This window comes from Caenorhabditis remanei, chromosome V, assembly GCF_010183535.1.
Source record: "Caenorhabditis remanei strain PX506 chromosome V, whole genome shotgun sequence".
Lineage (NCBI taxonomy): Eukaryota > Metazoa > Nematoda > Chromadorea > Rhabditida > Rhabditidae > Caenorhabditis > Caenorhabditis remanei.
The window spans coordinates 10,089,665-10,113,626 of NC_071332.1; the positions used below are offsets into that span (position 1 = coordinate 10,089,665).

Here is a 23,962-nt window from a genome sequence, read left to right on the forward strand (position 1 = left end):
ATAGTGTTAAAGGGTCAGGAGGATACTTTAGGTGTCTTGAGTTCTTCGGGAGCCGGAGCATAGGTGGAGTAGTTGTCGGAGACGCGGTTGAGGCGTCGATTGATGGAGCTTCCAGCAGTTGAATGTCCCGTAGAGCGAGAGAGTGTTGAACAAGAGTAGAGTGAAGTTTCCCGTTGATTCCGTTTCCTTATATGCAGCGAATCGAGGGCGATCGTTATCTTGGGGTCGGCACAATCAGAGGTCAGGGCACGCAAGTAGTCGACGAGAGTTGTTGAGCATTTCCTCGGGAAGGTCACGTAACACGTATTGAATTCATTGTCAAAACCATTTCTTATAGCCATTTTGGTTAGATATTTGTGAATCTAACAGACGCCATAGAGTTGTTAGGCTGGTTATTGAAGGTCGTGAATTAATGGCTAGTTAATTCCACGACACTGGGGGGCCACGAGAAGAACTCTGTGGCGGCTCCCAAAATGCTGTGATTTCGTGAAGAAGCAGTTGCTGCTGTGAATGTGTACGAATCATAAGTACAAGTGTTGATCGTAGTTTGTAACTGATTGCTCGAGTGATTTGAGTTGATCCCTCAGTTGTAGTGAGATAATGTATGTGGGTTTGGAAGTTTGTGAAACTGAAATAGTTGTGAGGGAGCTTGGTGAGCTATCTTTACCAATCATGGTTTGTTGTTGCTGTGAGTAGTGTCTACAATAGATTTTATAATTGTAGGACAGCATAGATATGTTATCGTGTGATAGTTATCCAAAATTGTGGTCTAGTGTGGACTGTGACAATTCTTGTGAGCCCGTGTGGCTTTGGTGATTTAGTTAGGTCGTGAATTAAGACCTATTAATTCCGCGACAGTCTATATCACCATACTACTTTTTTCTCTTCTGTTTTTAAGTTTCTTTTTCTGGACAATCAAAACATACAAACAGAAAGGTTCAAACATCTGCTCCTTTGTAATTATTCAAAGCAAAAATTCAGATAAAATCCCAACGACATACATCTATGCAATGATGTTGTGCAACCTAGGTATAATCGCTGTGGAATTGAATAATGACATTGTTCCAGCATTTCTTACTGTAGAAACATATTACTGTAAGTCTATTCTTCAAGTAAGCATTCACCTATTTAAACACAGGGATGATTAATTATAGTGGAAGATATTTCTCTCTTCTTGATGATTTTGTATACTACTTCCCAGTGTCTCTGACAGTTTTAATGGTAGTTCAAAGAATTTATGCCGTTTTAAACACGCTTGGAAATGCATTTGCAAATGGGAAACTGATTGTATATTGCATTGTTTTAAGTGTGAGCTGCTATATTTCTTCTCATCACAATCCAAGTTACATTTTTCAGCTGATCCTATTTTCTCTCATGCTCTTTCCTTTTTTCTCCGAATGCGCAAGCCATTATGATAACTATTTGCTCGAGTATGTATCTGGATGTGCTCCAAATGTCCATATTGTGAGTGCCTTGAAAATAACTTTTTAAAGGAAAGTTTTTAATTTGAGATAACTCATTTATTTTCAACTTACAATTGGATTGTACCAGTTGTAAGTATGCTTTTCAACATTCTCATAATTTTGCATTTCTCTTACAAACGGAAAAGGACAATGAGAATCAGTGAGACAGGTGGAGACACACAAACAGCTTAATCTATACAGTTTTGAACGTTTTCAGCTTCAAATGCTCGACAAAGTCAAGAAAAGATACTGGTGGTTCAGTCAGTTGCAACGACAACATTCATATTGAGTTTTGAAATCACTTCATATTTCAACGATTTGTTCTATGTAAGAATGAATTTCACCATTATCTGTTATTAATGCATTTCCAGACTGAATATATGTCGTTGGCTGAATTGGATCGAAGAATAATATCCTATTCTCGTTCTTCGCTGGTTACACTCACTTGCTTCTTCATTTATTTCATCGGAACTCCAGGAATCCGAAAGATATTATTGGAAAAAATGAGAACTTCTACTGGAAACCGGAAGAATACAACTACTATTGTGGCTGCGAGGTTTTCGAATAGTAATAAATTTTGAATAAACTATTCTCTCCTATCCATTTCGAGACTTTTTGGTTAAAAAAGAGACGTTTTTGACAATCCGGGAAGAATGGATATTTCTGTATCTCTGAGAATTGTGAAATTGTCCGTAATTCCGTGAAAGATTCAAAGTTCAAAAGCTGAAAACTCAATCAAGATTGGGAACAACTCACAAGAAGTTCAGCAGCCATCAAATTACACTTATTAGATTATCGATCTGGGTAGTTCCGTTAAACCAACTGTAGAGGGAAACTATATACTTCAAGTTGTCTCATTTAAAGCAGATGAACTTGTCTTTATCTTTTTCAATCATTGGATTAGATTCCATTGAACTTCGCAGAGCTAGACAAGTACGTAATACAACTGACCTCCCACCCGATAGACGGAAGTGTGTCACTTCTCCACAGCTCAATCCAAATTGGTTTCCAGAATATGATTATTTGAGGTAAATATGTCAAGAAAATTAAATAAAGTGAGCAAGGAGTCAAGATTATTTTTTATAACTTTTGTCACCATTCTCCCTTTCTTTTCATAAATTTAAGTCATGGCAGTCATTGTTTTCTATATTCTTTATTTGTCATTCATCTTTGTTGCATTAAGTTTTCTGGTTCTTCTCTTTGTATCAGTATACAGTTATAGACAAAAAGGTTTATCGCAGAAGTTCCCGATGAAATGTAATTTTGATATTCCAGATAGAATCCCGATTGTGTACATTTATATAATGATTGCTTGTAATGCAGGTGTTTGTCTCGTAGAGTTTTATAGTGATATATTCCCGTATTTTATAAGTAAAAAAGCATACAAATGTAAGTATCAAACCTTTGAAAGATATAAAATTGTATTTTCAGGGATCTACAAAAACCTTGGAGAATATCTGACTCTATTCGATTACCATGTCTATACATATCCTTTACTCCTGACAGTTCTCATGATTATTGAACGAATATATGCAATCTTTTTCCCGTTTGGACGGGCGTTTGCTGATCGAAAACTTTGGCTCTATTGCTTCACATTGGCGGTAACTCGTGTAACTCTGTTCTCTTTTATCCGTTACCTAACTCAGATTGTTTTGTTGGCACTTCTTCTGATTCCATTTTTCTCTGGATGTGCTGTAAATTACTCATTTTACACTTTTGACTATTCCACAGAATGTGATCCAGATGGCCATTTCGTTAGTGGACTGGGATGTTTCCCTTTCTTCATTTTACACGTTTTTTTAGATAACATATATTTTCGATACATACACTGGCTTGATTCCAGTTGTCTGCTTAATTCTTAACTTTTTACTGATACTTTACATATCTCTGAGGAGGAGAAAATTCCAGAATCCAGCAGATAGAAGTATGTAATTCAACGGTTATTGTGATCTAAATTATTGTATTTTCAGAGTTGAATGCACGTCAGAGTCATGAGAAAACTTTATTGATTCAGTCGATATCATCAACTACTTTTCTCTTGATTTATGAAATTACAGAGGTGGCAACTGATATTTTTAGTGTAAGATTCACTTCTCAATTCCTCAGTGCGAAATGTCTAAAAGCAGTGTGGTTCAGGAACAATACGAAGCACTTCCCGAATTCACACGTCGAATGATCTACTACGCAAGAGCAGGTTCCGTTGCTCTTACTTGTTTCTTCATTTACTTTGTTGGAACTTCCTCTATCCGTCGGATAATTATTGCAAAAGTTCTAAAAATCATGAAAAAAGAGAAGAAAGTGCCTAGAATGGTGTTGAGTAGTAGGGATGTTTCAACAATGTTTTGATTACTTCAATGAATTTTAATCTTGTGTGAACGTTTGTCCTTGATCTAATCGACTATTGGTAGACAGCTCATATAGGATTATTGCTTTCTCGAAACGAAAGAACTATTTCATATATATCAGCCTCTTCGGACCTGAACTATCGAGTTACACATTTTGTGACAGTTTTGTGACTCTTCTACCTATATGAGCAGTGCAGCCCACATACATCAGTTTTACTTTATTCACTGTCTGCTATGCCACCAAGATGCTTGATCACAACCGGAGCTAACCGAGGAATTGGTTTCTGGATAATCGTTAAGAATTTTTACAGGATGACCAGATTAAGATCATCATTGCATCTGGCAAGTTTTTTTAAACGTTGCCAACATATGGATTTCGTTTCAGAAAATATACTTGATATTCTTTGCGTCTGTTTCTGTCTGGGACGAGCTAACCGATTTAGCAACACCGCGGCACTTTCTAGCGGTGTACACCGCTAGAATGCAATGATTACATTCTTCTCGAAGCTTTAATCTTTACATAAAGATTTATTTTTAGATTTAGATTTATTTTTAATTTTTAAATTTATTTTAATTTTTTTATTTATTTTTTATTTTTTTAATTATTTTTTTTAGATTTATTTTTCTTTACCATTTTGTCATATTCTTCCAATTTTCCTATTCTGCAGATGTATTTATTTTCTTGAAAAATATTTTTTTTAATGAAATAAACAAATTTTTTAATAAAGTTTAAAGGCACATCGACTTTTCCAGTCTTTGGTTTCGAACCGAAATGTCCGTGTACTCCTCGTGGGCGAACGCTCCTTGAATTCAGCTTGAAGCTTTTTTTTAATTTTTCAACACGATTTTTCAAACTCCTATTTATTTAGCTAATAAAGAAAACCGCGTCAGAAGTTTTAATGAGTGATCGTTTTCGTTTTTTTTTTCTCAAGTTTCTAATTTTTTTTTCTCAAATGGTTTGTAAAAAATGAGTAATTGTTTCAGATGGGTGATCATACTCCAAAACGAAAGATGTCCGGCGATGCTGATGAACCTCTTCCAAAACGAATCGGGTTCAGTCACAAAAAAGAAAGCGACATGTGGGAGTACGTTCTGTCTCTCATTTGCATTCGAGAACCAAATGTACTGATTGTACTGAACAGTCATGTGCGGGACTCGTTATATCTGTGGGAAGAAATGAAAAGAGAAACGGAGACTGTTTTGAGTGCTCAAGAATTATACGATTTGTACGTTTCTCATTGAGTTTGTCATTCATGTTTAAATAATAATTTTGAGGTTTCACAAATCTATGCTTCCTAACATTGCAAAAGCCGATCTCTCTGTTCAGGCCAAGGCATGTTTGTACTATTCTCTCAAAGTCAAACTTGATCCCGATTTTCTGAAAATGTAAGCATAATGTCTTGAAAAAAACATGAAACTGTTCGATTTTCAGCTTGGAAAATGTAGCACATGTTCAAGTGAGTGAGGATTCAAAACTTACCGGGTTTCGTAAGAAGTCCACGGGAGACGATAGTGATGCATGCTCTACCAGCCGAAATCCAAATGATTTTTGGTACAGTGTCTGGGATGACAAAGTTTATTGCGAAGAAGACTCTGATGATGATGAAGAATATAATGAACCTAAAAGAACTCACACAGCCGAACTGGTCCGGCTGGTAGAGCCAATCGATGATGAGCCTGATGTATCTATATTGCAGGTTTCTAGACCAATCGCTGAAAGGATGTAAGTTGTGATAAATAGGAATCAACAGGTGTTCACCAGAAAATATATAATTTTAACTTCATAAATTGACCATTTTCAGCATGGTTCCAGTCGATGCAATTGAAGTTGACGGTGTTGGGACTGTTGATAAAAAATCAAAGAAGAAAAATGAAGCTTCATTGGGCATCGATCAAACAGAATCTACAGACGATATGCAGTGTGTTGGCAATGTGAAAAACATAGGAACATCTGCTCTTCCGGAACCTGCAACCCGTTCCAGAGCATCCAGAAACTTGTTTAATAGTTCTCAGGGCAAAGTATCCGAAAGTTCATCAGACAGCAGGTTTGCATATTAAAACTCAACATATTTTAATGTTTCTTTAGAAGATATAACGACGAAGAAGACACCAGTGATGAAATCGAGTTTTTGGGTACAGTGAACCCAACACCGAAACATGGTAGAGCCTCAAGATCTGATAAACAACATTCGATGTATGTCAAACAAAAAGCGGATCAGCAAACTGCGTCTCAAAAAATGGCTGATTACAAGAACCCTAACCGTTTGGTTTCTTCCTTCATGTCATTGCAGTCAGCATTTGCTTCGGCTTTGAAACGAATTGATGTTCTAGAAAAGTGAGTGACGCGAATACCGTCTAAACTTTTGAACAAATATTCACAGAAATGCAGCAGAGGCGAAAGTGAAATCAACAATTGACTCTGATCTTGTGGCGGAACTGCAACAGCGTGTAATCGCCGCTGAAAAGTGAGTTTTATAGCAGACTTGCAACGAGCCGGACCGGAATTTTGCAAGTCTGTTTTATAGTTATCAAATAACAACCTTGAAATGTGTAATTAACTTGTTTTAGAGTTGTCGAGGACATAAAATACAATCAACGCATTCATAAAACACCACCGAGTGATGTTGTAGACGTTGAACTTGCCGCGGCGTCATCAGTATCAGCAGTTTTCGAGTTCAACCCGGTTCCTTTTCATATCAATTCGAAAAATGTCCCAGTTCTCGAGAGTGAAGTCTCTATCGGTGCACAGAAAAACGATGAAAATCAAGAAAGGTAATTTTTCACCTATTCAAATAGCAGCATTTAATGTTATTCCTCAGCTTCATAGCTGACACCTCATCACCATCGGTCATTCAAACCGAACCGTGCTCTTCGAACCAAACTCAGAATACTGTCAAGCCAAAAAACATCAAAAAAGTTGTAACCAACATGAAGAAGAAAGAAAAACGTTGTTCTTCAAGACAGCTCAAGTCGACGAAGAAAACAACACAAAAAACTGCGAAAAAGTAATCTTTGAAAAATAAATATAGTGTTTGAATTATCCTTTTTCAGTTATACACAAATTCAGCAAAAAGCTAATTCAGTCGCCCACGTAAAGGAAATTAAAAATTTGGACGGATTCTTGAGTGTCCCTCTGGATATCCCGAGAAGACAGTCGAAAACACCGATAAGATACGGAATCCTATAAGATCGCGATCCTTTAATATCTGTATCATCCTTTGTTTGATTCGTTGTTTCTGTTTTTTAATTTCCAATTTGTTTCACATTGTCAAATGTCAATTGTTGTTTATGTTGTTATTGTTCTGGATTTCATTCCAACCGTTGAATAAAAAATTTTAATAAAAACATTTTCGGCGTGAAATTTTCTAGTTTTAGTCTCATGTCAACAAAACAAACCAGAAAATAGAATTTCCGGAGGAAGACAGTGACTATTCCTCGGAAAAGTATGTTCTGGAGATCAAACAATGATCAAAGCAAACGAATGAGTAGTAAGTTTTCACCAAAAAAGTTTCCGATAAGATTATAAAAATATGTGTATTATTTCAGACTTCTATCCAAAAGGTTTGAAAATTGATTTTTGTACTGTTCCGTCGATAGAAAGCGCCGGAAGCAAAACAATCGAACTGGGGTACTGTGGAGCCACGAAATGGGCATTTGCTGTTGAAAAGAAAGAGGAAAAACTGTCGGTTGCATTGAATTGCAGTCCAAGTGAATCATGTCTTTCGAAGTTTGAAAATTGGTCGGTCGAAGCGGATGTCATGGTGCAAGTTCGGAATCAGAAGATGCCTGAGAAGGGGTTGACTGCTTCTGGATTCAGCATTCCATTCGATCGAGAGGGAGATGGACATAATTGGAATTACAGTTTCGATAAAATTAATGAGAAAAATGGATTCGTTAGAAACGGATCAGTCATGTTCCAAATTAATATTGGAATAAACGAAATTAAAGAGATTTATTCTGGAGATTTCGTCGATTTCTCAGTTCCTCAAGAAGATGATTCTGACGTTGTTTTGTTGGTTGGAGACAGGAAATTCCACGTTTCAAAACAGGTATAATTACTTTCGATGACGTTTTTATAATCTTGAATATTATTTGAATTAAAAGTTGTCTTTTTCAGGTTTTATCAACCCACTCTCCAGTATTCAAAGCGATGTTTCACGGAAATTTCAACGAAAGTGTTATGAACGAAATTCCGATGAATAACGTCGATTTGAATGCATTCCATATTTTTCTTCAGTATATTTACATGGCGCCAATTGAAATCTGTGGTTTGTTATTTGATACAGAAAATTTATTATTTCTGATTCGGTTCCAGATGAAAACGTGAGCCAATTGATTCTAATGGGAGATCAGTTTGGTGTGAAGAAGTTGGTGAGAGAGTGCGAAAACTTTTTGTTGAGACCAGATGTTGATGAGAAGGATGCGATCGCATTGGCAGTATTTCATAGTTTGGATCGAGTTCTGGTTAGTTGGAACACATGAGTTACGGTATCTGAAGATGTATTCTTAACTATTTCAGTGTGAAAAAATAACTTCAAAAACTGTGGAACAACTGAAATCTTGGGTTCAAGGGCAACCACTTCCTCCAGCTGCAGCGGCTCTTCTGAAGCAAAAATTGGGAACCGATACGGAGAAAAATCCGAAATCTGATGATTTGGAAAAGAAATCAGTTGAAAAGGAAAACTCTCCAAAGGCGGAGAATGTACACCATGAAACGAGTTCAACGAGTTCTTCAGATTCAACCTCAGACTCTGATTCGGATTCGGATTCTGACGCATAACTCGATTTTTATGATTGCTTGTTGTAACCTTTTCGCTAGCGAGTCGTTGCTGAATAAAGTTTTGTAATAGTTAATATGCAACAGGTTTTTTTCAGATGCAGTATAATTACATTTTTATGGTGACAGGAAAGATATATACCCGTTAGAAGAAAGAAGGGTGATATGAGTTATGAAGTGATTGATGATGAAAAAATGGTATCAGTGAGAACTATTAAAACTTATACTTTGGACTGATAAAGTGGGGTATTCTTTGTTGCAGATTGTTTGATTGTTCTATCTGTCCATGGAGCAGGTTTCGCTGTTGCGAGCCAACAGAAGATGGCATTGCAAATGAGAAGAATTGCAGCATGAATGAAGAAAACAATTCTCCATTCGGCGACGGTTCCTTGTTGAAGAATTGAAGAGACAATGAGAGGACAAACAATCATTGAGAAACAAATCAGAATTTGGTGAATCGCCATTACGAAGTGATTGTATTGACGAGAAACAAGAGCAGAACACTGAAATTCGTTTAGTTAGAGTTCTCTGGACCACATTTGAATGAACGAACCTTACTGAAACCTCCTCCATTAAATCCAAACATTCCAGTTGCCAACGTCATCAAAACCAATCCCAAAACTCCTTGTCCTTGTTTCACAAATCCAAGTGCAACCAAGAAAACGGCACTGGCTCCGAGAGCAATTGTGTTATAAATACGAAGTTTAGTTGTTTCAGAGATGCCATGAATTTTGTCACTTGAATGGCCTGCGAACATTTTGACAAGAAATTGGAAGAGAACTGGAACGGCAGCAGCGAATCCAGTCTTCTCGAAAGAGTAGCCTCCGACGTCATGAAGGAAAACTGGAGAGTAGATATGAATGAGTTGAACAGCAATCAAATCTCCGAATGCTCCAATCCAAATTCCCCACACTGAAGGAGTGGAAGCAATTTCCAAATAGGGAGTTCTGTGTTTGTGGTCATCGTGAATTGCTTCTTCCGATTTGTTGTATTCAATTTCAGCTAGCTCAGCAGGTCGTACAAATTTGTTATCTTCTGGAAAAGTAATAGATTGAAAAATGTTTTTGTTAACTTTTGAATAGGTAGACTGTCAACTCCGTTAAAGAAATCAGAAAATTCAAACCTGGAGAATCTGTGAAGATGGCGAACCAAATTGTAAAGACAATCAATGTGATTATAGCGTGAAGATAGAACACTGCTTTCCAACCAAATTGAGAAGAACATAGTTCTCCTGCGACAGGCATCGAAAAGATGGAAGATGTCTGTCCGAATGTGGTGAGAGCTGCAATGAAGAGACCTTGTTGAGCCAGTGATGCCCACGATGAAGTGATTGCTCCCACAGCTGGGAAGCAAGTAGCATAGGATAGACCCTACAATTTTTGATATAATAAATATAGAGTGTTTCCAGATAGACATACCTGAAGGAATCTCAAAATAACAAACATGTAGAAGTGAAGCGGGGCTAAAATCGGAATCAAAAATGTCGAAACTGTCGCAGTTATTCCGGAAGCGAGAAACACTTTCTTCAGTCCTATTTTTGAGATTCCAATTATTACAGGAACCACTCCAAACACTGCTCCAACAGCTACAGTACTCAATAAAATAGTTTTCTCCTGACGAGTGTATCCTGTGTAATGAGTATGATTTCCCTGGAGTTCGGCGCTTTCTCCAGATCCTGGCATACATAAAACGGTGAAGTTGAAGCAGACAACGTTAGACATGAGTGATGTCAGGCAGAGCATTGTGGAGACAAGCACCAAATACCGAACATATAGAGGCTTTTCTGAAAATACATTTTATATTCAGATGCTCTTTTTGTGTTTTTATCATTAAGACTGGACAGTCTTCGGAAGTTTCTCGTCCTTTCTCCAAAATTGTGATTGTTTGTTATTTAGTGTTATCAATGTTTCTCAACGGAACCTGCCACTTCCGTTAGGGTAATCTTTCAACTTTTCCTCCTTTTGCTGATGTCTAGATCAAAGTTTTCTGACAGTGATTCGATTTGTCACGTCAATTCTAAATATAATTCTTCATTAAAACTTCAGAGAACATGATATAAGTTATAGACGACACACTAAATGTCACGTGAAGAGCTACGTAAAATCTGAGTCTGTACACAAAAACGTTGTTTCAGACCTTGTTTTTCCTCAGGCTCACATGATAATATTGTCTGTCATGGGGTTTCTTTTTTGAATTATCAATCATCATTTTAAGAATTTTCGAAGAACCTACCCTGTGGGTGCTCCTTTTCTGGAAATGCCACGGATGCTCCTTTCTTAGGATTAGATGATGATACTTCCACTGTCATCTTTTTTCTCTGAAAATATGAATTGAGTGTTCATATATTTCGAACAATTTGAATGAAAAGAGAAAGTTCGATCGCCATTGAACCGAACCAAAAAGGACGAAATACATAGATCAATCTCGGATCGAAACGTAAAGTAAGTGAGACAGAAAAAATGTGGAACAGGTTGATATGAAATGGACATGGCAGGCGGATGGGAGGAGAAAAAGAAGACGTGACAGATGGACTGAAGATCGATTTGTTTGATTCTCTAGTCGTCGTCACTGCGGATTCCCCTATTCTCTCTTCACATCATCATATTTATATGTGTTAAGTCTCCGCCCACTTCCGACTGTGAGTCAGGTGGACAGTTAGCAGATTTAAAGAGATTTAGACAACGGTTTCTGAATATCATTTTTGAAAGTGACATTTAGGAGCAGAGATACAGAACATGTTAGTAACTATGTATAGATATTCGACTATTGAAAGTAAAAGTAGAAAAATGTTTATGACAGTAAGTTGAACATGGGGATCATCAAAATATGTTGGAACATATTTAAAAAAAGATTTGAAGAGTTCGACCGACAGAGAACTATAGGTGGTGATGTTCTTTTTTTACATGCTTTCAGAACAGTGACGACGAAGATTGTGACCTGTCTCATTGGTTATCAAATTAGACTATGATACAGCAATTTCGATGGTCAGAATCATCTATCAGAACATAGTTGTGAAAACTTTTGACGCAGGTCCGGCCTAAGCTCTGACTGAACAAGTCTATCCGAGCTATATTTGGAATTAGGAAGTTTTACTCACAGGTAGAAACATTGACGATGTTGTTGTTGTGTCAGAACAAGCATTTTGAACGAATTGAAATTTCCCGTACTAGTGAAATTTATGCAAATGAAATAACTATTGGTCACTACTATTCACTCGAGTGGTTTGTATTCAATATAATTATTTCAAGTGACATAGATGATACTCAACTATCTCTAGACATCAAAAACTATCAGAGATCATCCATAAACTTTCAAGTCGAAACGTGACTGTTTTACCCTATTCGTCATGTTTTTGGCATAAAATAAACAAAAAAGAACTAGAAGTAAACATCAAAGGTACATTCATTTTCAGAAAACGAACTCTCCTTAAATACATTACTCTCCGCTTATCAAGTGTTATCAACAGAGTAAAAAAGAAAACTGACGAGAATGTGGAACAGAGGAAGATAGTGGTGAAGAGAGGAATTTTTGGAATTTCGAAGGAATATTGGCACTGATTGAAGATCATTTTGCAACAGAGCAGCTTCTGCTTATTCAGATAAATGGAACCGAAAGTCATTGTCGTCACGGAGACCATGTGGCCAGAGTAGAGTACAAATGAAAGGAGACAGCTGATGAAAAGAAGAGAATGGAAAACCGGTCCGTGGTGTCCTATCATTAATCTTTTAATTGTGATATATTGAGAATAGATTAAAGATATAAGCCAAAAAATATGAACTCAGAACGTTCCCAAAGGGAAAATTGATTTCAGATGAGTTTTAGATAACACTGCTGCCCGGAGTCCAACAGGGAGATGCTCTTGATGTGGATTTCTGATCGAAAGACTCTCATTTCGCTACAAAAGCAGACACTTTGTTCATATAAGTACTTCGGTTTCAGCATATTTCTTAGAAATTTGTCTGTAAATGTTTGGCACATCGATCCTAAATAGTTCGCCTCCTTTTCTGCAGTGAGTATTCTCTGAAAATTGTCCAGTAGAAAACCGAGAACAGTTCATCCATTTTTTATACTCATAATTAAATTAGATGTGTATGAAATGTCCGTTTTCAGCTAGACATCACATTGGACTCGTTAGTCCACAGCTATTATTGTGCTTAATTGAAACTAGCAGAGGTATTCCAAGTGTTATAATGACATGTCTAATCAATTATCTTCACAGAAATCCATGCTCTGAATTTATGTAATAATGGAGAATTAGAGCTATCATGTTCCATATGATTTCGTGAATCAGATAAAGAAATATCCTGAATGATCAATGAACATACAATTCATTTTCTTCTGAGAACTTGTTTTTCATTCTGGGAAAAAGAGTTTCAATGAGCAACTAATCCATGACTCCATGAGTGTTCTATTTCTAATCCACAGTTCGTTTACCACTTCTAGTCATTCTCTTGATTACTCTCTAACGTAATTCCCACCTCAAACTGACCTACCGACACCAAAACAAAAGCTCGCAGTCATTTTTCTTCATCAGACGTCTTTTCATGATTACATTTAATGCCTCATTCTCTCTTATTGTTTTCCTGGAATTGCAGCGACCACATATATTTCATTTTTCTCCCTCATTTTCTATCCCATTTTCTCTGCTTTGAGAGCATAAATTTAATTTTCTTTTTGGCGAGCGGTTCACTTTCTCTCATAGAGCTCAAACTTCATATTGAGAAAAATGACATCAAACTTTCAATAACTGAACTCCGTGTACTCACAAGAAATCGCAAATGATTGGATTCAACTTCAAGTCAAACTTGTTTTTTGCTTTTCTGTCGGACCATGAATACATGATTTGCTTCTTCAGTTTCATAATCAATATATTTCATTTGGTTGTTTTAACAAGAAGATATATGAGAACAGCTTCAATTTATGTTTTATTAATTGGAGTATGTCTTTCCGAGCTGTATTCAATGTTCATCCCCATGAAAACCAAGCTGGAAGAGTTTTGGGAGCAGTGGCAAAAATGGTTAGATTTGATTCCAAGTATAGAAATAAAATTTTCCTTTTTTCAGTCCTCTTCCTCCATCAATTCTCTCAATTTATCTCAACCGTATCGTACTATCAACTGCTGATAATATGGCTCGTTTGTCCACGTGGCTCTGTGTTTTATTCGCACTTGTTCGCGTAGTTGTCCTTCAAAAAATCTCTGATAATCGATTTCAAATGATATCAGCTCCTGGATTCGGATGGATACTAATATTTCTCAGTTTTGTGTGCAGTTTCGTTATTTCAATGTCATTTTATTACAAAGACCAGATTTCGGAAATGGGGATTTGGACACCGAAACCAGGGTAGGTGACTGATTGAAGTTGTTTCGCTAAACTCGATTTCAGATGCGAATCTTTATCAATTACGGAAGTTTATCAATATAAATTAGTTGCTTCTGATTTGTACACATTTGGAAATGGAGTATTTTCTATACTGTTTTATTTGTCAAATGGATTCTTCACTCATATTCTTCCGTGTCTTTTGTATCCAGTTTTGATATTTTTCTTATCAACAGAAGTTCAAAAATCAAAGAAAATTCAAAGTGTGTCAAGCATCAATCCACATCAAAAGAGAAACGAGAAGACGACGACCCTAGTGAATGTTATCTCAGTTTTTCAACTTTTCATCGAAATATGCTATTCGGTCATTTTCATTTTAGAATTAATATTCGGAGCAGATACAGTGTAAGATTTCAAATTAATGATGAAAATAATTTTTTTTTCGTTTCAGAGACTTTATAAAATATGCGAAAGTTGTAACTAAATGGATTTTTGCTTTCAACTCATCGACGAGATGTTTTCTATGTGTCTTATTATCATGTCGGTATCGAAACACGATTCGAAGAATGTTTGGATTACGGGATAGAATGGTAAGTAATATGTTGTAAATTTTGTATGTGGTGAATTCGCCTTATCTCAATAAAACGAAGTTTGGAACATTCCTCACTTTCCTGGGAGATACATTCACAACAAAAACAAATAATATAAAAGAAAGGGATGAACAGAAGGGCGTCTTGTTTGCAAAGATCTAGTAGCCAATCTGAAAAATTGTTTCGATGAACATCCCAATAAAAACAAGACCTCCTCACAGGCCCAACTGAATTGAGATTTGATTAGTCTAACCTTGTTCCGTTGATTCATATTTTCTTTCAGACAATGAACAAACCAAGTACTGCACGACCATCACCTTCGTTACAAAGATCAGCTTCTTCAATACTTCCGCCGTGTAGCCCAAAGATGGAGTCCAGTTTGTAATACTTCGATTTCTAGACACAAAAAGGGCTAAATTGAAATAAAGTTACTGCTTTTCTGCAAATGAATAAACCAATCTGATCAACTATTCCTATTGAATGATGATTATTGAAAAGGAGAGACAAGGAAGTGTTCTCCCAGTTCTGATTGATCAAAGCTCGTTTTCTGTGATTTTAGAGTTTAAGTCAATCATGATGAGATATTTTAATCGTACTTCATATTAGATCCACGAGAAAATCCAACATCGAACACATCTGAATCAAAGATTAACTGGAGTGTCTTTTTTTGAAACATGCCCCGAATACATTCCTTTTTTGCGGATGACTCCAACGACCGTCTAGATTTTATCTCGGGTCATTGGTCATCTTGTAGTTCTAGTTGGAGAAAAGTGAGAAAAACATTTGAGTTGTTCGACCCCAGTACATCTTCCCGTATGGAACACTTTTTTGATTACCTATATATATATATAAAGCACTTTTGTTAAATGTTTATGTACAATGCACAAATGAGCAAAGTTTAATGAATACATTTACACTGTTAAAAATCGAAATCCTGATATCATGTCATTTTTCTCTCAATAATGCAAACAGATTATGTTCCATCGTTCATATTTCCATTCGCATCTTTTCGTTCATTGATATTTGCATCTTCTCATAGAGATTTACCATTTCTCGATAGCTGTTCTGAGAAAAGACACGTTAACAAAGATACCGTAAACTGAAATCACTTACGAAAATTGGGCCCAAAAGAAGAGTCAAGTCAGCAATCCTCAGAGCGATCTCGAACTGATCCATATTCTTCTCCTTCTGATAAGTTAGAAAATTTTTTTTGACTGGAACTTCTTGTATACCTTATAATACTCAGTGAGAGCCACAGTTGATCCAAGATAATGCTCTTGGGCAACAATCTTAAGGGTTGTGCTGAAATCCACAACTCCAAGTTTCCAAATGACAAATGATTTGAGAACTGCGTATTCTACAATGTCGAGATTCAAACTACGGAGGGCGATCCCGACGTTTTCATAAAAATGTGTGAGGAAATCGGAGAATAATCTGAAATTATGAATATATTTGGAGGTATGGACTCGGTATCCAAAACTGTTACCTCGGCATTCCTTCATTTTCTTGATTTTCTTTCTGAAACATTTCCTCTTTCCCTTCTTCGATATGAATTTCATCCCACAATGCATCAATCCAGAGGTTTGCAAATGAGGTATACTGGAATAGAATTCCAACGTCTTCTGGGTTGAGAAGATCTGTTCCAGGACAGCTTCTGCATATGACTGTTGACTCGAAATGATTTTGTTGATTCAGTTGAAAGAATGAGGTGAATGAGATCTTTCTCAATGGACACGGCTCTTTTTCATTCAATTCTAAATAATATTCCAGAAGTTGGTCAGCGGTTATATTCAGAAGCTTTAGAACGTCTTCGTTCTCCATCGGCTTTTCAGCTTCTTCTCTTCTTGGAAACCCGTGAAGAGTTTCAAATGAAGAAGTTGCGTAGTCTGAAAATTGAAAGTCAATATGTTAGGATTCCGACCTGCCACCTCTAATGATCATCTCATTTCCTTGTTTCATATTCTCTCGTACATATTTCGGCACTTTATTGATGTCTCTTTTGCCACGAACCACTGTAATTCCAGAGTAGAATAACCTGATTTTAGTTCGCATAACTCACTCGTAGTCTTCATTCCAGCTTTCAAACAATTTTGGAATCGGCACGATCGACATCCGCTTCGAACAGCTGAAACGAATGATACGATGTTTTAGGTTTACTAACCGCTTCGTACCGAAAGAAACTGGGCAAGCATTGGATTGTTTGCAGATATATTGGATATTCAAAGAGACTGTTCTTCTGAAAAATGAGGCACACGCTAGACAAGTAGTTGACCCGAAATGATGTCTGACATTTTCTGTGATTGTACAGACTAAGCATGTTTTGGAATCGTCTCCTGGTTGAGCTGAAATCGGTTCATTTTAATAAGATTCTCTATGAAAGAATTAGTTGTTAGAAAAGAAATGAATCCTTACCAATTTCAGCAATCATTTTTCTCGTCTGGAAAGATGTGATGGGTTGAACAAAATGTATTGAATGACCATTTCCTTTTCAAATATCCTTTTATTCTCTCTCGCTTCGCTCGTTTTTTCAGAATAAAAACTCGTGAACGGAGACCGAGGCGGCGCTGATACTTTTTTCTATAATTTTTCTTAGATTCTGGAGATTACGATACTGTAGGTGCCTAGAGAACGCCTTGGACAGGGCGATAACATCTCCTCTGCAGACATGAAATTTTGAAAACTAAATATTGAATTTTGAGATAAATCTTGGGTGGATAAACAACAAATGGAGTGATGAGATCGTGTACAGAAATGTTTAGTCGATCAAAAATCTGTAGTACTGCAATGACCTCAAAACTAAAAAAAAATCTGAATACCAATGAATTTTTCATATCAAGTTTGTAAATGAAAAGTTAAACAGTTTTATGCTTCATTCAAATCATATGTATCTTATTTCGGTTTGTCTTATTACCAATGTCTTCTTTTGAATATCTTTTTTGGAACGTCTTCAAGAAACTTTGTTCCTAAAGTTTGCGCCGTAATTAAACACTAAAAATATTGACCTTTTTCAATGGTTTCCTTTTCCTTTTTTCTTCTTATACATTTCATTTTTCCATAGGACCAACTTTTGAGCAGCAAACAGTTTAATTAATACTGCTGGTTGCAAGAACGAAGTACTCTCGATTAATCAATTTACCGATATATTCCCACCAGAAAGTATACTTCAGTACATTAGTATTACACACTTTTCTTTCATTGCAGTCTGCATTCGACCGACTTCAGACTTGTATATCTCCGTTTAGATCTAATTCGGCTGTAGGTACTTTTCAAATTCAGGCAGGAAATAAAAATCTGAAGACAGACTTCGTTCCACACTTCTGTATTCCAGTTTAAAAAACAAATTTCGATTGGAAAACGTCAGAATACCTCATTTTAAGTTATCTTATTTGGTACTTTCTTTAGTTTCGGTCATTTTCAGTTTCCTAATTTTGAAACGTATGTACTAGCATAGCTTGTTATCATCTTGTAGATAAAAATGTGTTCTACATTACTACGTAGTAGATAGTATTATCTACAAAACTGACGTCGTTCTTTTCCCGATCTACCAGATTTTGTATAGATTACACATTTCTAAAAAAAATATTTTTCATCGGAGATTTCATGTAGATAAGATGTGGCTCGGTATAAACTACCACGGACACTGTAGTTGGTTTCGAAATTCATAAAAAATATAACCGTAGGAAAGTGGGAGACTAATTACGGTAGACGTTTTTATTAGATGGATATAATTTTAATATCAAATTAGTGGATTAATTATTTCTGAAGCCTGATACGTAAACACATTGGAAGTTCACATTGACATTTTTGTCCACATTCGAAATAACATAGTTTATATCATAAGCTCAGGTTGCTCGAACCGAACTCCATTAGCATGTCCACCACCTTCAGAATGAACCGTGTTGTTCTTGAATATCTTTTTAAGTAAATCTTCTTTCACCTTAAAAATTGTATTACAGATGAAAAGTCATTGTTTTTCACTAACCTCTTCATTCATGAACATGAAAATACATCCATTTGCACAACAGTTCAATGCAAAACAAACTGGAGAAATCATATTCGCTTCGATGTGAGAATCCCCGAATATAATGGGAGTAAGTTTCAGAGAAGCATAGCTGAGCATTAAGAATACAGAAATAAATGCGAACTGAACTGCCACTGAACGTTCCTGAGCTCTTATCTTCTTCTGTTCTTTTGAATCCATTGACTGTTCAACGTTGCCTGCTTCTGTTCGAATTTTTACGAAAACCTACAAAAGAAGCCAAAAAAGCTCGAAGTTAACATTTGAACTCACCACAATATAGCTTATAGCACTCACTGAAAATACAGTAATCTCAATCGGAGAATCGACCATATCAGTCCAATCTGTTTCATTTTTAGGATTAAGAACTGTGAATCCAAATTTTTCGTGATCCATCAGTACTCTAGAAATGCAATATCTTGAATGTCTTGTTTCTGATTCACAACTCACAAACAACACGGAGTAACGAATATGTCAATTACAACTTTAGAGAAAGAAAGCAAAGAAGATATAATGAAAAAGATAATAACTCGTTGTCTTGTGAACATATTCGTTTTGTTGAATACGAAGAAATTAAGACGATTGATTACCATTAGAATCATGACAAAGATTCCATTGTACCAAGAAAAACGAGCAATACTGGACATTAACAATGGACCAGGGGAAGATGGAGAGTCCGCCAGGATGTAACTCTGAATATTATCTGGTGATGACTTAACTGCAAAGATATTCTTACACTTGAAATAATTGTTGGTGCAAAGTAAAGACAGTTAACCAATGAGTTGATAGTATCATTAAGGATTGTGATTATTGCTATCAGATAAACACAATTTTTATCTCCTTTTTTCATAACTCGAGTCAACGGAATAAGAACACAAAAGTTAACGACAAGTCCGATGATCGATAATTGAAGGAAAAAGTAGCCGACGGCAGTTTTGAACATTGTTTTCAGAGGGGGAATGAATACTTTCTTGTTACTGAAAAAAGTATATGTCCCGAGAAGTTCTTCTTCTTTATATTTGATTAGTTCTGTTTCCTGTTTCCTGTCTATCTCTTTTCAATCAGTAACACAGTATACCGTCCCCCGTCTTTGATCGTTCTTTGGCTACAAAACATGAAATAATATCCCTCGCAAAACCCAGACAATATTTCAAAATTCTGTTCTCGGGGACTGCTAAGAACAAAAAAACATAAAAACACTTTATGAGATGTTATTCACGCTGTCCGTTTTCATTCTCTGCTCCGCCGAATGTCTCGATGAGCTTCCGTATGAAATACATTCATTTATTTTTCTTCCGCAGGTCATATGTTGCTCTCTTCGTTCTTTCTTGTTTTATTGTTCATGACTAGAATATATTCTGACACTTTTTCAATGATAGTAACCTATGGGAAACCTACAAATTTCACATCATATGTTTCATTCTTTGCCATTTCGTGGGATGATTGCGTGATACAGTGTTACAAGTCAATGAGTTGTGTGGTGATTACAGACTATTCAGACTGTTGAAAAATAGTTTTTCTAAGTTTTTAGGTTGCCCACTCGACAGTTTCTCCAATTTCATGTAATTTATATGATGTGAACAAAATTTTTGGAGTGGAAAAACTAGAAGCTGCAGATGGGTTTCTCGTGGCATTTAAAGTTATGAACAATCAAAGTTTTTGTCCAATTGGGGACAATCCTCCGACTTTTGGAGAAGGAACAAATCATGTGAGTCCCATGTATTATTAGTTTGAAGAATAATTTATTATTTACCTTTCGTTATTCGGTTACATATCTGACCCTCTGAGTTTTAGGGAATTGTGACAAATGATGTTGGTAAATGTGCATATGACATAAACTTTGATAATACCAACACGTGGCAGCTTACATACAAAGGTCAGAATAGTCTTTTTGCTTTCATTCATACATGGATTCAATTGTTTTCAGCAGTACCTGACTGTCCATATGGATGGACTATTTTTACACGTCCCACAACTAAATGGTGTATACAGGTTTTATAAATGAACAAACGTTTCTTATATCTATTTTGAAGGTAACCGGAGGAGCAGATATAACTTATACTCAATCTCAAGCTCTGTCTTATTGTGAACAACTGGAAGCAACACTAACTGGATTGGAAACAACGAATGAGAGAGATTTCGTTGCTAGTATGCATCCGCAAATAACATCAAGTGTTCACGTTGACTCTTTCAGATACTGCTATCGATATTCTAGGTCCAGATTACCCACAATTCGCTGGATTTTGGGTTTCAGGAATTCGAAAATCGGAATGTTATGCAGATGGATGGCAAGACATACCATATTGTACGGGTACTAACCTACAGGTAATTTTTTCCAAGATTTTAGACGGTTGGAATCAAAACGATTTTATCAGATAAGAAGTTAGATTTTAATCTACGTATTTAAACAAGTATTTCATGATTTTTGAAGATTTTGTTTTACTTTTTGATGTTTAAAGAGAATGAGCAGTTTTAGAACATCGTTTTGGAATGAATCTTTTTAAGAATGCTAAACAACCTAAATAATTAGTTTGTCAATAAAATATAAATGAATAAACATGAGCCAGCATCAGCCAAAATGTCAGAATTTCAGCAATTCAGCTTCTCTGATGACTACCTCTCTAGCTATTCTGGATATACATGGGATTACGAACAACCAGATAGAAATGCCGTTGGACAATGGTCTAATTGTATTCAAATATGGATTCGAAATGAGGCGAAATTTCCAAATTTAACATATTCTTTGTATGCAAATGGAAATGTCGACGATGCTGTGTAAGTCTTTTTCCCTGACTCATTATATAAGAAGGGTCAAATTTCAAAAGTTTTTATTTTCGGCCATAATTCGATAGGTTTTGTGATATTCTGTAGCCAATCCATGTTTTTGCATGATGAGAGGACGCCATAAATTAGCTGTATAATAATACAAGAATTCTTGAATTAAAAAGGAAAACCAAATGTACAGTATTTTCCTATAAATTCATTGCTGAGTTTTCTATTTTTGCCGACGTGACCTATTAGTTTGTTAAAAAACTTTATTGAACAGAAAAAAAACAGAGATACTTGAATAAATAAAGAAAAACACGTGAACTACAGAAAATGAACATGTTCAAATTCTGTAGTTTAAGGAGAAAAAGACGTGGACTACAGAAAATAAACATGTTGATTTTCTGTAGTTTGAATAGAAAAAGGATAAAATGAACCCATTGAATGTCAAAAACCAATATGGTCCGAGTACTATTAAAGTGGAGGGTTGAATCCGGCCATGAAAAGACTGTGTAGTGATGAGTGAGTTAGTAGAATTATCTGAAAAGAACAACGGTTTACTATATCTCATCAACATCAAACTAACATAATCTAACAACCAAAATGGTAGATTTCGGATATTTTGAACAAGTGTCTTGAGAAAAAAATCTGAAAATGAATTTGTTTCGTCTGTGCTTCTTTTCCTGATTTCAAACATACATTTTCCCTCAATTGAACTGACATACTTTCAACCGATAGAGAGACAACATAGAAAAATATCCGTTCCATGACAAAAATTAAGTATGAAAATACACCGTACGCATTGTATGTATAAACCCATGATTAGAAAAAAAAATCAGATTCGCTGAAATTACTTCGAGAATTAGATTACTTACCGCTCCATCAACCCATAAAAATTGGAAGGATTATATTTAAATGTATGCATTTTGAAAATGAATTAAACACAAAAATAGCACGTTCACTCTTTTAATAGAACACGTCGCAAATTTTGGAACGTGCTCTAGATTCATTTCCTCTGAAGAAATAAAAAGACACGTGTCATGTTTTATTCCTTCAAAAAACTTTTGTCAATGCATTTGAAATTATGTTTTTCCAATTTCTCTGAGTTGATGGAGCGGTAAGTAATCAAATAAATTAATTTCAGCTAATCTGATTTTTTTCTTAATTTTTGTCATGAAACGGATATTTTTCTATGTTGTCTCTCTATCGGTTGAAAGTATGTCAGTTCAATTGAGGGAAAATGTATGTTTGAAATCAGGAAAAGAAGCACAGACGAAACAAATTCATTTTCAGATTTTTTTCTCAAGACACTTGTTCAAAATATCCGAAATCTACCGTTTTGGCTGTTAGATTATGTTAGTTTGATGTTGATGAGATATAGTAAACCGTTGTTCTTTTCAGATAATTCTACTAACTCACTCATCACTACACAGTCTTTTCATGGCCGGATTCAACCCTCCACTTTAATAGTACTCGGACCATATTGGTTCTTGACATTCAATGGGTTCATTTTATCCTTTTTCTATTCAAACTACAGAAAATCAACATGTTTATTTTCTGTAGTCCACGTCTTTTTCTCCTTAAACTACAGAATTTGAACATGTTCATTTTCTGTAGTTCACGTGTTTTTCTTTATTTATTCAAGTATCTTTGTTTTTTTTCTGTACTTATAAATGTCAGTTCAATAAAGTTTTTAACAAACTAATAGGTCAAAGTGAAAATATGCATTCTAAAATCAAAAAAGAAGTAGTTTTCGTATATTTCCACAATTTGGCTACACTTTCCACATGCTGGGCGTAGAAGCGTTCTAAAACTGTAGTTTTATCCGTAATTTCAGCACCGAGAAGCATCATTTTCTAAAAGTGTATAAAACTACACATTTTAACGTAAATTAGTATTTTTTTCATGAAAATCGCCAACTTTTGAAATTCTACTCTTCTTATATACTGAATATAAACTTTCAGGTGTGATGGTGTAGATTATCAAGATTACTATCTTCGTGGGTTCGCATGTGGAAAACTGCCTGTTATCCCGGATGGAGCATGTTGAAACTCACTGTTTTTGTCGAATTCTTAAAATATGTAAGCATTTCGAAGAAAAAGAGAAATACCCATCAGTTTCTATGTGTTATTCTAAATAAAAATGCATATATAAATACAAAACAGAAATGGAAAAAGTGAAGAAACATATTTTTCGATTATTTCTGTAAATTCGTTAAACTGTGTCGATTTTTTCTTTCATTGATTTACAGAGACAGTTATCATTATCAATACATATTTAGTTGCTCTAGATTCTGGTCACTCAATAGCATTAATTCCGTTTCATTTACATGAAGATGTTTGTTTGAAATACATTTTACAAAATTCTATTTAACGAACTTTTGAGAATTCTCAAAAGTTCGTTATGCAGGTCTTCACAACGATGAGATCACGTATGTATGCCGCGAGCCATGTTTTTGTGGCTTTTACTCAATCATAAGATATTTGTCAGTTATAATTTATTTTAGCAATACCTCATGCAAATAAACTATCAAAATGAGAAGAATGAAATGTGAATCGATTGGAATTAAACTGTGACAGGGCGGGTTTTGGTAAGAAAATCGGATTGAATGAAATGAAAAGCAAGAAAGAAAGTGGCATGGAATTGATAAAAGAGATCTACCAATTTAAAAAATAATTATAATAT

At 35.5% G+C, this 23,962-nt stretch overlaps 7 protein-coding genes across 7 annotated transcripts; 3 read left to right on the forward strand and 4 right to left on the reverse strand.

The window, feature by feature from the left end:
* Positions 1-14: 14 nt before the first annotated feature.
* GCK72_018694 (uncharacterized protein) lies at positions 15-341 on the reverse strand (the record flags this gene model as incomplete). Its single annotated transcript, XM_053732696.1, has 1 exon — positions 15-341. The coding sequence occupies one exon, from the start codon at positions 339-341 to the stop codon at positions 15-17; it is 327 nt and encodes a 108-aa protein (XP_053581609.1).
* A 1,272-nt stretch (positions 342-1,613) lies between these two features.
* Positions 1,614-6,995, forward strand: GCK72_018695 (uncharacterized protein; the record flags this gene model as incomplete). Its single annotated transcript, XM_053732697.1, has 17 exons — positions 1,614-1,632; positions 1,681-1,790; positions 1,835-2,030; positions 2,739-2,852; positions 2,895-3,217; positions 3,267-3,387; positions 3,434-3,543; positions 3,600-3,773; positions 4,793-5,034; positions 5,084-5,194; positions 5,241-5,531; positions 5,611-5,853; positions 5,898-6,143; positions 6,190-6,273; positions 6,377-6,580; positions 6,628-6,813; positions 6,860-6,995. The coding sequence occupies 17 exons, from the start codon at positions 1,614-1,616 to the stop codon at positions 6,993-6,995; spliced, it is 2,910 nt and encodes a 969-aa protein (XP_053581610.1).
* Positions 6,996-8,806: 1,811 nt separating this feature from the next.
* GCK72_018696 (uncharacterized protein) lies at positions 8,807-10,893 on the reverse strand (the record flags this gene model as incomplete). Its single annotated transcript, XM_053732698.1, has 5 exons — positions 8,807-9,088; positions 9,139-9,620; positions 9,709-9,955; positions 10,004-10,368; positions 10,818-10,893. The coding sequence occupies 5 exons, from the start codon at positions 10,891-10,893 to the stop codon at positions 8,807-8,809; spliced, it is 1,452 nt and encodes a 483-aa protein (XP_053581611.1).
* A 2,653-nt stretch (positions 10,894-13,546) lies between these two features.
* Positions 13,547-14,878, forward strand: GCK72_018697 (uncharacterized protein; the record flags this gene model as incomplete). Its single annotated transcript, XM_003110300.2, has 5 exons — positions 13,547-13,602; positions 13,649-13,927; positions 13,970-14,308; positions 14,355-14,493; positions 14,777-14,878. The coding sequence occupies 5 exons, from the start codon at positions 13,547-13,549 to the stop codon at positions 14,876-14,878; spliced, it is 915 nt and encodes a 304-aa protein (XP_003110348.2).
* Positions 14,879-15,480: 602 nt separating this feature from the next.
* On the reverse strand, positions 15,481-16,921 carry GCK72_018698 (uncharacterized protein; the record flags this gene model as incomplete). The annotated part of the gene is made up of 8 exons (XM_053732699.1): positions 15,481-15,558; positions 15,607-15,681; positions 15,726-15,927; positions 15,980-16,379; positions 16,422-16,505; positions 16,553-16,618; positions 16,665-16,835; positions 16,906-16,921. 8 exons carry the CDS (start codon positions 16,919-16,921, stop codon positions 15,481-15,483), a joined length of 1,092 nt encoding a protein of 363 aa, XP_053581612.1.
* Positions 16,922-18,322: 1,401 nt separating this feature from the next.
* Positions 18,323-19,454, reverse strand: GCK72_018699 (uncharacterized protein; the record flags this gene model as incomplete). Its single annotated transcript, XM_003110399.1, has 5 exons — positions 18,323-18,430; positions 18,476-18,739; positions 18,785-18,914; positions 18,962-19,203; positions 19,248-19,454. The coding sequence occupies 5 exons, from the start codon at positions 19,452-19,454 to the stop codon at positions 18,323-18,325; spliced, it is 951 nt and encodes a 316-aa protein (XP_003110447.1).
* A 699-nt stretch (positions 19,455-20,153) lies between these two features.
* GCK72_018700 (uncharacterized protein) lies at positions 20,154-23,326 on the forward strand (the record flags this gene model as incomplete). The annotated part of the gene is made up of 5 exons (XM_053732700.1): positions 20,154-20,219; positions 20,545-20,659; positions 20,706-20,836; positions 21,105-21,286; positions 23,242-23,326. 5 exons carry the CDS (start codon positions 20,154-20,156, stop codon positions 23,324-23,326), a joined length of 579 nt encoding a protein of 192 aa, XP_053581613.1.
* Between the last annotated feature and the right edge of the window lie 636 nt (positions 23,327-23,962).